Genomic DNA, 15,054 nt, shown 5'->3' with positions numbered 1-15,054 from the left:
CGACCTTTCTGAGCGACAAGCTCAGTGTCTTAGCCTCTGAGCTTGTCGTTACCTCTCCAAACGTTATACAAACTTAAAATTATCGAGTTAGTTTGCAATTCAGTGTTTCCTGCAATTTCAGAAAGTGTTTATTAATTCAAGAATTAAACATCTGTCGGCTCAGTTTAATGCTGGCGCAGACCCCAACCTATCTCCCACCTCAAACTATTTCCATTTCAAAGCTATTTTGGCGATAGGTAGAAAACTTGCAAGTTTTCTAGTTTCTGGGGAAGGGGGGCCAAGCATAGTCCAAGAATCTCTGCCATTAAAACAGTTGGCTGACTGTGCCTCGTAGTAAAAAGAAAAGTTAAAAAAGCAAAATCCACCTAAGGTTTAAAAAGCGGAATTGGTTTGCCGGAGCATCGGCCGAAAAAGCCTGCTTTAAAATTCAGATTCAGCTCAATCGCACCTTTCAACGGAAAAACCCTGGACAAATTGTTTATACTCAACACCCAACTCTCACCACTTTATGCCTGCGGAGGGAAAAGGGTGATTACAAGGGTTAAAATGCTAGATGAAAGCAGAACTGAAATGGATGCTGTTGTTTCTAAAATATTTAGGGGAATTGAGAGAGCCATCAGCCAGAAGGAGGGGAAAATGGGAGCGTCCTGTGCCAATTTTGTTGTTGTTAGTTGTGAAGTCGTGTCCGACCCATTGCAACCCCATGGACAACGTTCCTCCAGGCCCTCCTGTCCTCTACCATCCTCCGGAATCCATTTAAGCTCATGCCGGCTGCTTGGGTGACTCCATCCAGCCACCTCATTCTCTGTCGTCCCCTTCTTCTTTTGGCTTCAATCTTTCCCAGCATGAGGCTCTTCCCCAGTGAGTCCTTCCTTCTCATTAGGTGGCCAAAGTATTTGAGCTTCATCTTCAGGATCTGGCCTTCTGAAGAGCAGGCAAGGGTTGATCTCCTCTAGGACTGACCGATTTGATCGCCTTGCAGCCCAAGGGACTCGCAGGAGTCTTCCCCAGCACCAGAGTTCAAAGGCCTCCATTCTTTGACGCTCAGCCTTTCTTAGGGTCCAACCTTCACAGCCATCCATTGCAACTGGGAAAACCATAGCCTTGACTATAGGCACTTTTGTTGTCAGGGTGATGTCTCTGGTTTTTAGGTTGCTGTCTAGATTTGCCATTGCTTTCCTCCCCAGGAGCAAGCCTCTTTTAATTTTTTGGCTGCAGTCACCAATACATTATCCAATTAATTGGGCTCTAGTGCTGTCATATGGAGGGGTGTCGGAAGAGGAGGGTAAGTTATTTACTTCTCACTATATCCCCCCCCCCCCCCGGTCTGACAGTATTCCAATAATCTGAGCCTTTTTTGTCTTTTTGCTCGCATTTCCAATTCTCTCTCTAAAAAAAAAAAAAGCCCAACTTGTTAAGTCTGTGATCCTTTTATGGATGTCAAACCCCCAAGAAACCTGTAAGAGGAACGTTTATCTGCAAGCTTTTCAAAGAAAAGGAGCACAAATAATTGCTATGTATCCTGAGAGTGGCACCTGGATGCGTATACATCTGTCGAAGGGAAGAAGGTGTTAGAAAGATGAATATGCAATTCGAACATGAATAGCAAAGAGTTTTCTTTTTTATTTTCAGGGAAAAACTGAACTCACCATTCCTCCAAATACAAACTCTTTGTATTAAGTTTGCTTCCCTCCCCCCAAGTAAATTGTTAATGCAGACTTTGCTTAGCTAAAAAGTATTTAATCAGAGGAATCAGATAACGCCTTTTCTAACTAACCATTTTTTTTATTAAAAGGGATAAACTTTCATGAGCAGCTCAGATCTTTTAGCAAGGTCTGTTACTTGGAAAAGTTCAATCTAATCCTTCTGTGTTTTTACCATGAAAAATTAACTTGGCTTTCCTCCTACAATGACTTAAAAAATATCAACTAAAACTTAGCAACTTAACAAGTTCCTATTTTGCTCAACCTCTTGTATAAACTGAATCCATTTTCCTCTGAAATTCATCTAGGACAGGATGCTTCAATTTTGGGGAACCAGAGAACCCTATTTAGCATTTTGAGACCATGTTATGGGCACGTTCACAAAATGGCTGCTATAGTAGGTGGGATACTTGAAAGATACTTGCATTCCAAAAGGCAAAACAAACTCTTCTTCCATTTCATATTCTAAGGATATTTTTTTGAGGTCTCTATGGGCCTTGAATGGGACGCGGTGGCTCAGTGGATATGATGCTGAGCTTCTCGATCAGAAAGGTTGGCAGTTCAGCGGTTCAAATCCCTAGCGCTGCATAATGGAGTGAGTTCCCGTTACTTGTCGCAGCTTCTGCCAACCTAGCAGTTCGAAAGCATATAAAAATGCAAGTAGAAAAATAGGAACCACCTTTGGTGGGAAGGTAACAGCGTTCTGTGCGCCTTCGGCATTGAGTCATGCTGGCCACATGACCACGGAGACGTCTTTGGACAGTGCTGGCTCTTCAGCTTTGAAACGGAGACGAGTACTAGCACATATGTATGTGCGAGGGTAACCTTTACCTTTACCTTATGGGCCTTGAAGGCTTCACACAATGGTAGGCTCTGCTTTGTGTGTTGTATTAAATCTAGGCTAGGCTACTGTTTGCCACCCTTGGTATTGTTCAGATAGGTGCATAGACTTCAAGTCCCAGAATTCTCATCTATAGCCATGTTGGTTTTAGAATTCTGGGATCTGAAGATTGCAGAATTCTGGGATCTGAAAACACCTGAAAATTCTTATGCTTTGGAAGTTAATCTACACAAAAAACGTGAGTTATAGCAAGGAACTTAGTGGAGTGCTCACTTATCTTCTAGGACAGTTTCTCCCATCCTAATCTAGATCTGATGCACTACAATGTTTCCACTACTCCGATTCAATACGGTCAGACACCTGGAGGGCAAAGGGTTGGAGAAGCCATTTCTGAACCAGCTTCATCATCCATCATCCATCACACTACAAGGTACACTCTATGCTGGCCATTCCCATAAGACACAGAAGAGAAAAGAGACCAACCACATTGAAAAGACATGCTGGAAGAGAAATAAACTAGAAGCTGGTGGACAGCTTCATTATTTAGCCTCAAAATGTTTTCAAGCAAGTTTAATACACAGAAAATAAAGCAATTCTAACATAAATACAGAGATCAGGTTTGGTGTAGTGGTTTAAGACACTGGATTAAAATAATGAGTTCCAGTTCTTTGAGCAATTTCAACCGAACTTGGTACACAGATGACTTACTCTCTGGAAAAAAATTGTGGGGGTAAGACACCCCTAACACCCCTTGGAGTGTGTGTTTGTTAAGATATAGCCTGTTGTGCCTTAAATGGCTTCTACTGTACTGCTGTAAAATGGCTTCTACTGTACAGCACAGTGTAATTGCCATGGTAATGGCCTCACAGTACTCCACAAGGGGGCTCCCTCTGATAAGGAGGAAAATCCAACATTAGAAATTATGTTTGGTCTGGACATTTCCCCCCTATAAATAAATACCCAGACAATGCCAAGTTATCAGCTAGTCTAACAATAAATAAAAGCATTCTCTATGCACCTTAAATCCAGATGTTTACATTCAGCTGACTTCCATATGAATACGAGGCAAACTCTTTGCCCAATCAAAGAATAAGAGAGCAGGAGATCCTCTACTCGGACCAAAGTAATAACCAAGCTCTCCCGCCAAGAGAAGAGAAAATTTGGATACCTACCAAGTCGACTCCACGAGACGATAGGCCTGGGATTCCCAGTTGCAATGCATTCCAAAATGGCAGTCTGGTGCACCGTCAGAGTCAGGTTCCCAGGCCCCACAAGGATCATGGGGTCTTTGTAAACAGCCGAAGGAGAGCCTGTGTGGTAAAGAGCAGACACCAAAACTTTTCTCACCTCCCTTTTGCAAGTATTTTATCTTAGAAATGTACAGGAGCCGAGGTTCTAAGGAAAGGCATTTCAAGACGTAAGGGGACTTCCAGGTGGAAACAGAGCAGACTAAGTGCAACTTTTTTACAGAAAATTGTATAAAGTGAAATGATTTCTGGATCAGATGCCTGGAAAAGGATTGAAAATAAGGGGCGGAAGGGATTTTTGTAATATTTAAGAAAAAGAAGGTTAAGGGTTGTTCGTATTTTCTAACCGTAGCTATATCTCTTTTTCTTCCTTTTGCGGTTCTGCTTTCCCCATTGCTTTCTCTCTCTCTTCTTCGTGTTTATCTCTCCCCCTGTAAACATTCTTAATAAACTGTACATAACAAAGGGGATTTCAGGATGTGGGAAGATAAGACATCTGTGGGCACCTTCTTTCTGACGACATATGACTGTCCGTTATATCGATTTTACTGAATATTATGCAGCTCGTATCTTTTGCTTTTAATTAGTATCTGAAGCCTTGTGCTGATTCTTTGACCTGGTCTCTGATTGTAACAAAGCTGATTGATTGGGAACGTTCTGCTCCGTTGACCATAGAAGAACAGAAGGGACAAGAAGGAGGCTTTCGTACCAAGGCCAGAAAAATCATACAGTTTTATCCTATCAGTCCAGAGAAACTTTCAGTAAGTAAAATGTCTAATGAAAAGAAGGACCAGGGGCAACAGGATAGCAGTGGTCCAATTTTTGAGAGGGTGCCACAAAGGAGGGTCAACCTCTTCTCCAAAACACCTGAAAGCAGAACGAGAAGCAATGGATGAGGGCTAACCAAGGACAGAACCGATCTAGAAATAAGGAAAAAATTAGAGAGAACAATTAACTAGTGGAATGACTTGCTTCCAGATGTTGTAGGTCCATAATGGCAAACCTGTAGCATGCGTGCCACAGGTGGCAAGCGTAGTCGCCTCTCCAGCTCAGCTCCACCGCACATGTGCATGCGCCTCCCGCCGACCAGCTGATTTTCGGGTCTCTGCCGTGCATGCATGGGGGGGGGGGGCAGGGACCACGTGGGAGACATGCACACGTGCGTGGGATGGAAGGGAGGGTCATGCAGGTATGCGTGGGAGGGGCAGGGGAGCAAAGGGGTGTGTGTTGTGTGCGCATTGCATTATGGGTATGGGCACACGCTTTCAGCACACGGCGACAAACTGGTTAGCCATCCCTGTTGTAGGTGCTCCATCACTGGAGGTGTTGATGAACAGAATGGACCATCATTTGTTCAGATTGCTGGTGGGTCTCCTGCTTGACCAGAGGGTTGGACTAGAAGACTTCCAACTCTGTTATTCTGAGGAAGATTGGGTATTCTCTCATGGAAGAGACTGACGTCTAAGTTGTAAATGATGACACCAATCAGCAACTATGAACTGGTCATTCCCAAAAAGGGTTTCATATGGTTTTGTGGCCTTGCATGGGAAGCCCAAAGTAAAACACTGTTATGGGGCAGGTTGGTGCCAGGAGAGCCCTCCCTTCACCGTTTTAACAGGGTTTAGCTTGTCGATCAGAAAGGTCGGCAGTTCGAATCCCTAGTGCCACGTAACAGAGTGAGCTCCCGTTACTTGTCCCAGCTTCTGCCAACCTAGCAGTCCGAAAGCATGTAAAAATGCAAGTAGAAAAAATATGGACCACCTTTGGTGGGAAGGGAACAGTGTTCCGTGTGCCTTTGGCATATAGTCATGCCGGCCACATGACCACGGAGACGTCTTCGGACAGCGCTGGCTCTTCGGCTTTGAAACGGAGATGAGCACCACCCCCTAGGGTAGGGAATGACTAGCACATATGGGGAACCTTTACCTTAATTATTCTTGCCTCCTTAAAACATTCTTAATAATTAAAAAATAATAATTCTAAAATTTTAACTCTGACATTTAAGGGTTTTTTTTTTGTTATATTGCTTTTTAATTTTGCCATTTTGTTGTACACCGACCAGAGTCCCTCTTGCAGAGAGATGGGCAGTTCAGAAATGTGAAATATAAATTAAAAAAATATGCTAAGCAGATACCAAAGCAAGAAACTTCCTGACAGTTAGAACAATTAATCAGTGGAACAGAAGTTGCCTCCAGAAATAGTGAATGCCCCAACACTGGAAGTCTTTTAAGAAGATGTTGGATCGCCATTTGTCTGAAACGGTATAGGGTTTCCTGCCTAGGCAGGGGGTTGGACTAGAAGACCTCCAAGGTCCCTTCCAACTCTGCTATTGTATTTGTATAAAGCAAAACAGGAGCACTTGACCAATGAAGCACCTTAGTGATGGTCCTTGACTTACAACAGTTCATATAGTAACTGTTCAAAGTTGCCATGAATAACCGTTCAAAGTTACAACGGCGCCAGGAAAAAAACGACTTATGACCATTTTTCACACTTACGACCATTCTAGCATTCCCCCCCCCCTGCTCACGTGATCAAAATTGATGCACTTGACAACTGACTCATATTTACGACGGTTGCAGTGTCCCGGGGTCATGGACCCGCTTTTTGCAACTTTCCGACAAGCAAAGTCGATGGGGAAGCCAGATTCACTACACAACTGCTGTGACTCCCTTAACAATGATGACAAGAAAGGTCGTAAAATGGGGCAAGGCTCCCTTAACAAATGTCTCACTTAGCAACAGAAATTTTGGGGTCAATTGTGGTCATAAGTCGAGGACTACCTTTAATCTCTACCCCCGTCCCGTCTCATCCCACCCGACATCCCACCCACCCCTCTCCAACCAACCTGTTACGGTGAGCCTGGCTCCTCTGCTAAATTTTACATTCGCAATGTTGCTGGCGACACAGTGGAAAATCCCAGCGTCTTCGTCTCGGAGTCCCGTAATCTGCAAAACTCCCTTGGGAAGCAGCGTATACCTGAGGGATTCAGAAAACATACTTATTTTGGCACAGTGGTTCGAGTGCAGTACTGCAGGCTACTTCAGCTGACTGCTAGCTGCAGTTCGGCAGTTTGAATCTTACCAGCCTCCAGGTTGACTCAGCCTTCCGTCCTTCCGAGGTGGGTCAAATGAGGACCCAGATTGTTGGGGGAAAGAGACTGACTCTGTAAACCACTTAGAGTGGGCTGTACAAGCACTATGAAGCGGTATATAAATCTAAGTGCTATTGCTATTTTCCTCCCTCCCTCCTTTCTTCCCTCTCTTCTCCTTCCTTCCTTCCTTCCATCCATCCATCCATCCATCCATCCATCCATCCAACCATCCCTCCTTCCCAGTGGTTAGAAGGCAGTATTGAAAGCTAACTCTGCCAACTGCCAGGAGTTCGGTGCTGATCAGCTCAAGGTTGCCTCAGCCTTCCATCCTTCCGAGGTGGGTCAAATGAGGTCCCAGATTGTTGGGGGCAAGAGGCTGACTCTGTAAATCACTTAGAGAGGGCTGTAAAAGCACTATGAAGCAGTATATAAGTCTAAATGCTATTGCTAATTAAGGGAAGCATAATATCAGAAAAGAAGCAAGGTTTTTAAGGAGATTTTTTGAATTGTGAAGTCCTTGAGGCTTCTGAGCATGGTTGTTTGCAGATGTTGTTTGCATATGTACCCAATTAGGTAATGTCATCAGTGCGAGTAAGTGTGGGGCTTTCTGCCTGTTTATAAGCACAACGGTATCTTTTCACACATATTTCAATCCAGCATCATTTGTGGGATGGGATTCTCTTCTCTTCTCTTCTCTTCTCTTCTCTCCTCTCCTCTCTCCTCTCTACTCTATGCTGATTCTGTTCTGTTCTGTTCTCTTCTACTCTACTAAACTCTACTTTCTATTCTATTCTATTTTACTCTACTCTACTCTGCTCTATGCTGATTCTATTCTATTCTATTCTATTCTATTCTATTCTATTCTGTTCTGTTCTGTTCTACTCCACTCCACTCCGTTCCGTTCTGTTCCATTCCACTCCACTCTACTCTATGCTGATTCTGTTGTTCTGTTCTGTTCTCTTCTACTCTATTCTATTTTCTACTCTACTCTACTCCACTCCATGCTTATTCTATTCTATTCTATTCTATTCTATTCTATTCTATTCTATTCTATTCTATTCTATGCCATGCTATACTATTCCATTCCATTCCAGTCCATTTTCTATTCCATTCCGTTCTATTCTTTATTTTCCTCCGCATCTTGCCCAAAAGAGGCAGTCCGTAGCTTACAACAGTTCATTTAGTGAGCGTTTAAAGATACAACAGCACTGAAAAATGTGGCTTATGACTGTTGCAGCATCCCCATGATCAAAACTGATCAAAATTCAGACCCTTGGCAAATAAATGCCTCCCATTTAGGATGCCTGCAGTGTCCCTGGGGTCATGTTTTTTGCAGCCTTCTGAGGAGCAGTCAAGGGGCCAGGCAGATTTGCTCAACCGCTGGGTCACTAACTTAACATGGGCAGCAATTCACTTAACAACAGTGGCAAGAATGGTCATTAAATGGGGCAAAACCCACTTACAACCGATGTCTCGCTTAGCAACAGAAATTCGTGGGTCCATGATAGTTGTATGTCAAGGACTGCAGTGTTTCCCTGAAAATAAGACAGGGTCTTATTTTGACCCTCGAAATAAGCGCTTGGCCTTGTTTTCAGGGAGGTCTTATTATTTTTGAGGTGAGGGAGGCGGTGAGCCTGGTCACCTCATGGCTGCTGCTGTGTTGCAAGGGCTTATTTTCAGGGAAACAGGGTATCTGTATATAGGTCAAACTGATAGATCTATGTTTTGTCCTTTCTCCCTTTTTAAATTACCAAAAAAAAAAAAATCCAGAAGTTGTGAACACTCCAACATGGAAGTTTTTAAGAAGAGGTTGAATAGCCATTTATCTGAAGTGGTGTAGGGTTTCCTGCCTGAGCAGGGGGTTGGACTAGAAGACCTCCAAGGTCTCTTCCAACTCTGTTATTCTATTGCATTCTAGCATTTGCAGGAAGAGAAAGAGCAGGAAGGATGTTGGCTACCCCACTTCAATCAGGTTGAAAACATGGCTACAAGAGCAGTTTTGGACAATCTGCCTGTCCCTCTAAGGCCGGGGAGATGACATTTCTGAGATTTTAAGGGATAAAACGATTGGCAGGCATTTAAGTCCACTGTACAAACATAGCTCAGCAGATTTCTGGGTAGGGAACCTACCAGTGGTGCAATTCAGCTGGTTCTGTCTCTGTTCGGGTGAACCGGTGGCAGTCGGAGGCTCCGCCCACCCGCCCATCATCACGTTCTGTTTTTGATGCTCTGCGCATGTGCACACACTCACATTTTCGAACCGGTAGCGAAGGTAAGTTGATTTCACCCCAGAACATACCTTACTCTTTTGAATTTTGTCTCAGGGCTTGTAATTTAATTAGGGCATCTTTTAGAAACCTCACACCCATTTTTGTTTATTCAGGCATGGTTACCTGTCATTATCTGTGTTGATAGGGAGATGGTTCTTCTGCCACATGATCGTGGGCTCTGGCAAGCCATGGATCTGGCACTGAAAGCGGGCAACGCCTCCTTCCTCCACGACTGCACTCTGCGGGTGCACATGGAAGTCAGACATCGCTAGAAGAGAAGAGACACAAGACATGTTGTTCGGAATTAAGGATCGCTTTGAAAAGGGATCACCTGATATGGCAGAACCATTGTTATCGGCCCAGAGTCATATATTTGACATCGGCATCCATATTGACTTTATATATAAATAATAAACAAATAAACATGATACCAGGTAGGTTCATGCAACATATTAAGAGGGTGATAAAATGGACTGATTGTCCAGGTTACTGCTTTCTTGAAAGTAAAATAACGCACATAGGATGCTGGAATTAAAAAGCATAAAAATGGTAGAGAAAATATAATACATTTTTAAAGCCAGCTGTATTTTTTTTACTTGTAAAAGACTGGGAGAGGGAGAGAGAGAGGAGAGAGGGAGAGGAGAAAGAGAGGGAGAGGAGTGGGATAGGAGAAGGAGAAGAGAGGAGAGAGAGAGAGGGGAAGGAGAGGGAGAGGAGAGAAAGAGGAGAGGGAGAATGTGTCTTCCGATATCTCAGGGGTTGCCACAAAGAAGAGGGAATCAAGCTATTCTCCAAAGCACCTGAGGGTAGAACAAGAAGCAATGGGTGGAAACTAATCAAGGAGAGAAGCAACTTAGAACTGAGGAGACATTTCCTGACAGTTAGAACAATTAATCAGTGGAACAACTTGCCTCCAGAAGTTGTGAATGCCCCAACACTGGAAGTCTTTAAAAAGATGTTGGATAATCACTTGTCTGAAGTGGTGTAGGGTTTCCTGTCTAAGAAGGGGGTTGGACTAGAAGACCTCCAAGGTCCCTTCCAACTCTGTTATTCTATTCTATTCTATTCTATTCTATTCTATTCTATTCTCAAGGTCACCTCTCAATTCCTTTAGGATTTAAAGGAGCAGAAGCTTTGAAGGAAGGTGGAATTCCTCTCATCCAACTCTTCCCCAACTTTCAACCCAACCTTGGGGGATGGGAAAATCCACTCTTGGCTACTGGCTGTCCACCCCCTCCTGTCCACCCCCAACAAAAGGATGTCTTTTTGTTCTGCCTCCCCCCCCCCCCCCTGTGTCCCCTGCAAGATGCCTTCAGGCAGCAGAGCATGTGGGCGCCTCCATCTTCACTCCCCTCACAACGTACATCAAATAAAACACTAGTGCCTCTCTCTCGAAAGGGAGAGGACCAAGATGTCAGACAAGATTCATCACTCATCTTCAGAGTCCCATTGGGCTCCAACAGATGGGAGGCTTCTCGTGTCGAGTTCATACATTAAAGATAAGCTGCCTGCCCCTCCACCCCCTGCCCCCTCCTGGGCTCTGAGTGCCAGATCGCTGCATTTTTAGGAGAAGCCCTTCTTGCATGCTGATTCAGCCTCAGCTCTTCTCTTGCCTCCTTCTCATCCCGAAGGATGAAAACCTAACCCAAACCTGGTTTTAACGCAATTTGGGAAGACTTTATTAAATTAAGAAAAGCCCCTTCAACACTAATGGCGTTTTATTGCATTAAGAAAAGAGCTCCGAGCGTCAACCAACGGAGATGGGAAGCACAATAGAATTATTATCGCTGTTGTGGCTCGCCACTGGCCAGCAGAGTCGGACAGTGAGGAGGTTGGAGAGGAACATGGGCCAGTCCTGAAAGCTGGAGAAGGCTCGGATGTGGGCTCTGGATCAGAGGCAGAGACGGGACCGAGGCCATCTGGCAGTGATCAGGTGCCTACAGGGCTGGACAGCAGTGAGGCAGAGGAACAGCTGGAGCCTGTTCCCAGTGTGCGCATGTGCAGAGTTGCCAGAAGAAAAGAACAACTCAGAAACCAGGGTAGACTTGGGAGTAAAGTCACAGGTGGATGATGATTCGCCCCTCCTATAGGAAATAAAAGTGGAGCGAAAGGGGAGGGGGCTTTTGCAGGAAACTATTCATTCGTTAGATTCGTTTCAGGAGTGTGAAGATCTGTCCGTAAATCTCAGAGACTCTGTGCCCAGTCTTTGCTTGCACAGCACCTCGTTGGGAAAATATTTACATGGCAGCTTTCCAAGATAGATAAGGTCTGTGGGCATAAATACTGCTTTGAAAGACTGTGTGCCAGGCCTTTGCTGAATGCGAATGCGAGGAATTCACATTCGTTTAAATAAAAGGGGTTTTGTCGGGACCAGGACTCTGCCTGGTGCTTTTTGGGGAAGCCTAGGTTAGAAAAGTGGTGTGGTTTTATTTTCCCCTCTGTCCCTTGCTGTGCTCTTGTGAGCTTCAACATGAACATGCTGAGATTTTAAGGTTTGTCGACTGTAACCGTTAACACATTGGATTGAGGGAACCAGATCCAACTTGGGATTGCAGGTAGCCCTCAGTTTGGGGCCACAGTGGGGCCCCGAATTTCCGTTGCTAAGCAAAACATTTGTTAAGCGATGTTTGACCCACTTTGTAGCTATTCTTGCCACAGAGGTTAAGTGAATCACTGCAGCTGTTAAGTTAGTAGCACAGTTGTTAAGCGAATCCAGCTTCCCCCTTGACTTTGCTTGTCAGACGGTCACCAAATGGGATAACAGGACGCTGCAACCGTCATAAATATGAGACAGTTGCTGAGAGGCTGAATTTTGATCATGTGACCACGAGGGTGCTGCAGAGGTTGTGTCAGGGGTGGGTTCCTGCCAGTTCTAACCTCTTCTATAGAAGAGGTTCCACAAATCTACAGTGCCGTTTAGAACCGGTTCCAGCTCCCTCCCACTGCCCGTCCGCACATCGTCACGATGAAGAGTGAGAGGAGGAATTCTGGGAGTCGAAGTCCACAAGTCTTAAAGCTGTCAAGTTTGAACACCCCTGGGATTTTTTTCTCTAAAGGGTTAGGGGTGCAAGGGTCTTGTAACTTGACAGCTTTAAGACTTGCACACTTCAATGCCAGAGTTCCTGAGCCAACATGACTGGAGGAGGAATTCTGGGAGTTGAAGTCCACAAGTCTTAAAGCTGTCAAGTTTGAACACCCCTGTTTTTTTTAAAGGGTTAGGGGTAGAAGAGTCTTGTAACTTGACAGCTTTAAGACTTGCACACTTCAATGCCAGAGTTTCTGAGCCAACATTTTGGTTGCTAAGCAAGAGCGTTGTTAAGTGAGTTTCACCACATTTTACAAGTTGGCCATGCCCACCTGGTCACATGGCTGGCAAGCCACTCCCACCTGGTCACATGGCTGACAAGCCACTCCCACAAAGCAGGCCATACCTACAGAAGAGGTTCTAAAAACTTTTGAAACCCACCACTGGGTTGTAAGTGTGAAAATGGTCCTAAGTCACTTTCTTCAGTGCCGTTGTAACTTTGAACAGTCACTAAATGAACTCTTGTAAGTCAAGGACTACCTGTATAGTGTGAACTTGGCCCATTAAAAAGAGTGGACATCCCCAGCTACACCAACCTGAATTTTCTGGAAACGGTGAGGAATAACAACAATAACAACCATCACAACTATTTGTGATTATTATTTAGTGACTGTGCAAATAGCAATAGCATTTAGAATTATATGCGACTCCACAGAGCTTTACTTACCGCACGCGACGCTCCAGCTGCTCGGGGGAGCGTTGCGGGAAGCGCCAATCGGCTCAAATACAGGTAAGGAGGGCGGGTGGGCAGGAAGGCCCTCCGGAGCACTGTACTGGAACTGTACCTGGTGCTCCCAGGGCATACCAGTCCCAGCCCATCACTGCCCTACACCACTTCAGACAAATGTATTTCCAACATCTTCTTAAAGACTTCCAGTGTTGGGGCATTCACAACTTCTGGAGGCAAGTCGTTCCACTGGTTAATTGTTCTAGTTGTCAGGAAATTTCTCCTCAGTTCTAAGTTGCTTCTCTCCTTGATTAGTTTCCATCCATTGTTTTATTTTCGGGGAAACACCGTAATAGCAATAGCACTTATAGCTTCAAAGTGCTTTTACAGCCCTCTCTAAGCAATTTACAGAGTCAGTTTATTGCCCCCAACAATCTGGGTCCCCATTTTACCCACCTCGGAAGGAGGGAAGGCTGAGTCAACCTTCAGCTGGTCAGAATTGAACCCCTGGCAATGGGCAGAGTTAGCTTGCAATACTGCCTTCTAACCACTGGGAAGGAAGGGAGGGAGGGAGATAGCAATAGTCAGCCTCTTGCCCCCAACAATCTGGGTCCTCATTTGACCATCTCCGAAGGGTGGAAGGCTGAGTCAACTTGAGCCTGGTGAGTTTCGATCTGCCAAACTACTGGCAGTCGGTGATCAGCAGAAGGAGCCTGCAGTACTGCACTCTAACCACTGCGCCACCGCGGCTCATACAACCGCACTGGAAAAAGTGACCGATGACCCTTTTTCACACTTACGACCGTTGCAGCGTCCCTGCAGTCACGTGATCAAAATTCAGATGCTTGGCAACTGACTCATAGTTATGACCGTTGCTGGGTCCCACGGTCATGCGATCTCATTTTGCACAAGCAAAATCAATGGGGAAGCCAGATTCACTTAACAAGCGGGTTACCCGCTTATCAACTCCAGCGATCCACTGAACAACCGAGCCAAGGAAGCTCGCAAAATGGGGCAAAACTCCCTGAACGACCGTCTCATTCAACGCCAGAAATTTCAGGCTCGATTGTGGTCGTATGTCGAGGACTCTCTGTAGCTTATTAGATCTGGTTCCGCGATTGTTCGTACGGTGTCTTCATTCCCTCCCCCAGTGACGTGCGGTGAGGTTTATGGCTGGTGAGGCTGGTGACGTCATCAGGAAGACGGGGAATGGGACCACGTGTGCTGGAGGCTGAGGCTGCCTCAGCCTCCAGCACACGTGATCCCATTCCCCGCCTTCCTGAGCACACTCCGCCAGCTCGCGCTCCGCGATCCCCAACAGCAGCTGCTTTTCAGTGCTTTTCTGTGCGTCTGGCGTTTAGGACATCCGGCTATCTACCTAAACGCCAGACGCACAGAAAAGCACTGAAAAGCACTTCGCCTCGAAGCCACTTCGTCTTGATGACGTCGCCAACATCTCTGCTGGGCACGACCGGACGGAGGTAACCAGAGTGGCGCTGAGGGGTCCGGGCGGACGAAAGAGCGAGCAAGCGAGCGATGGAGGATCAGGCAGCCTGATCCTTGGTCGCTCATGCGCCGGACTGGCTCGGCGCCACTCTGGCTACCTCCGTCCGTTCGCACATGGCAGCTGCGGCGACGTCATCAAGCCCCTGCCACTTCTGGATGTCTATTGCAGTCGTGAGGAGCGCGCAAAGTACAGCGGAGGCAGGAAGGTTATTGGCGCTTCCGAGAACCCTCCTGCCTCTGCCGGTTGCCCAGCTGGCACCGCCCCGCGCGCGCTCCTCCTCCTCCCTCCTCTTCCTCTTATATATATGAAACTCCCTTGTGGATATTATTATTATATATTATTATTTCATGATGAGAGGTGAGGCTCTGCCTCCCCTGCCTCCCCTGACCGCACGTCCCTGCCCTCCCCTATTTTTATGATTTTTTTATGATTGGCTTTACTTTCTATTTTGATTGTCTTTTGAATGTATGATATCCACGGCCATTTCGTAGTATTGTTTATACGTATATTGTAACCTGCCAAGAATTCCCTTGTCTACAGCGGGCATAAATGAAAGCGCATAGAGGTGGAAGCTTCCTTTCGGGGATCTAATATTATTTCATCGCTTAATTTCCTTCTGGCACCTCTGAACGTATGTTTG

General features: G+C 45.6%; 1 protein-coding gene across 1 annotated transcript in view; it reads right to left on the bottom strand.

Moving 5' to 3' along the window:
* The window catches only part of IGDCC3 (immunoglobulin superfamily DCC subclass member 3), a gene marked incomplete at both ends in the record, with an annotated part of 111,364 nt that overhangs the window by 38,082 nt on the left and 58,228 nt on the right, over window positions 1-15,054 (bottom strand). The window contains 3 exons of the mRNA XM_081964505.1: window positions 3,717-3,854; window positions 6,640-6,770; window positions 9,279-9,423. Of these exons, the coding sequence (XP_081820631.1) occupies window positions 3,717-3,854; window positions 6,640-6,770; window positions 9,279-9,423 (414 nt within the window). The remainder of the gene's footprint in view (window positions 1-3,716; window positions 3,855-6,639; window positions 6,771-9,278; window positions 9,424-15,054) is intronic.

This window comes from Natrix helvetica, assembly GCF_964273705.1.
Source record: "Natrix helvetica genome assembly, chromosome: 12".
In the NCBI taxonomy this organism is placed as follows: domain Eukaryota; kingdom Metazoa; phylum Chordata; class Lepidosauria; order Squamata; family Natricidae; genus Natrix; species Natrix helvetica.
This window is presented reverse-complemented; position numbering and strand designations above follow the sequence as displayed.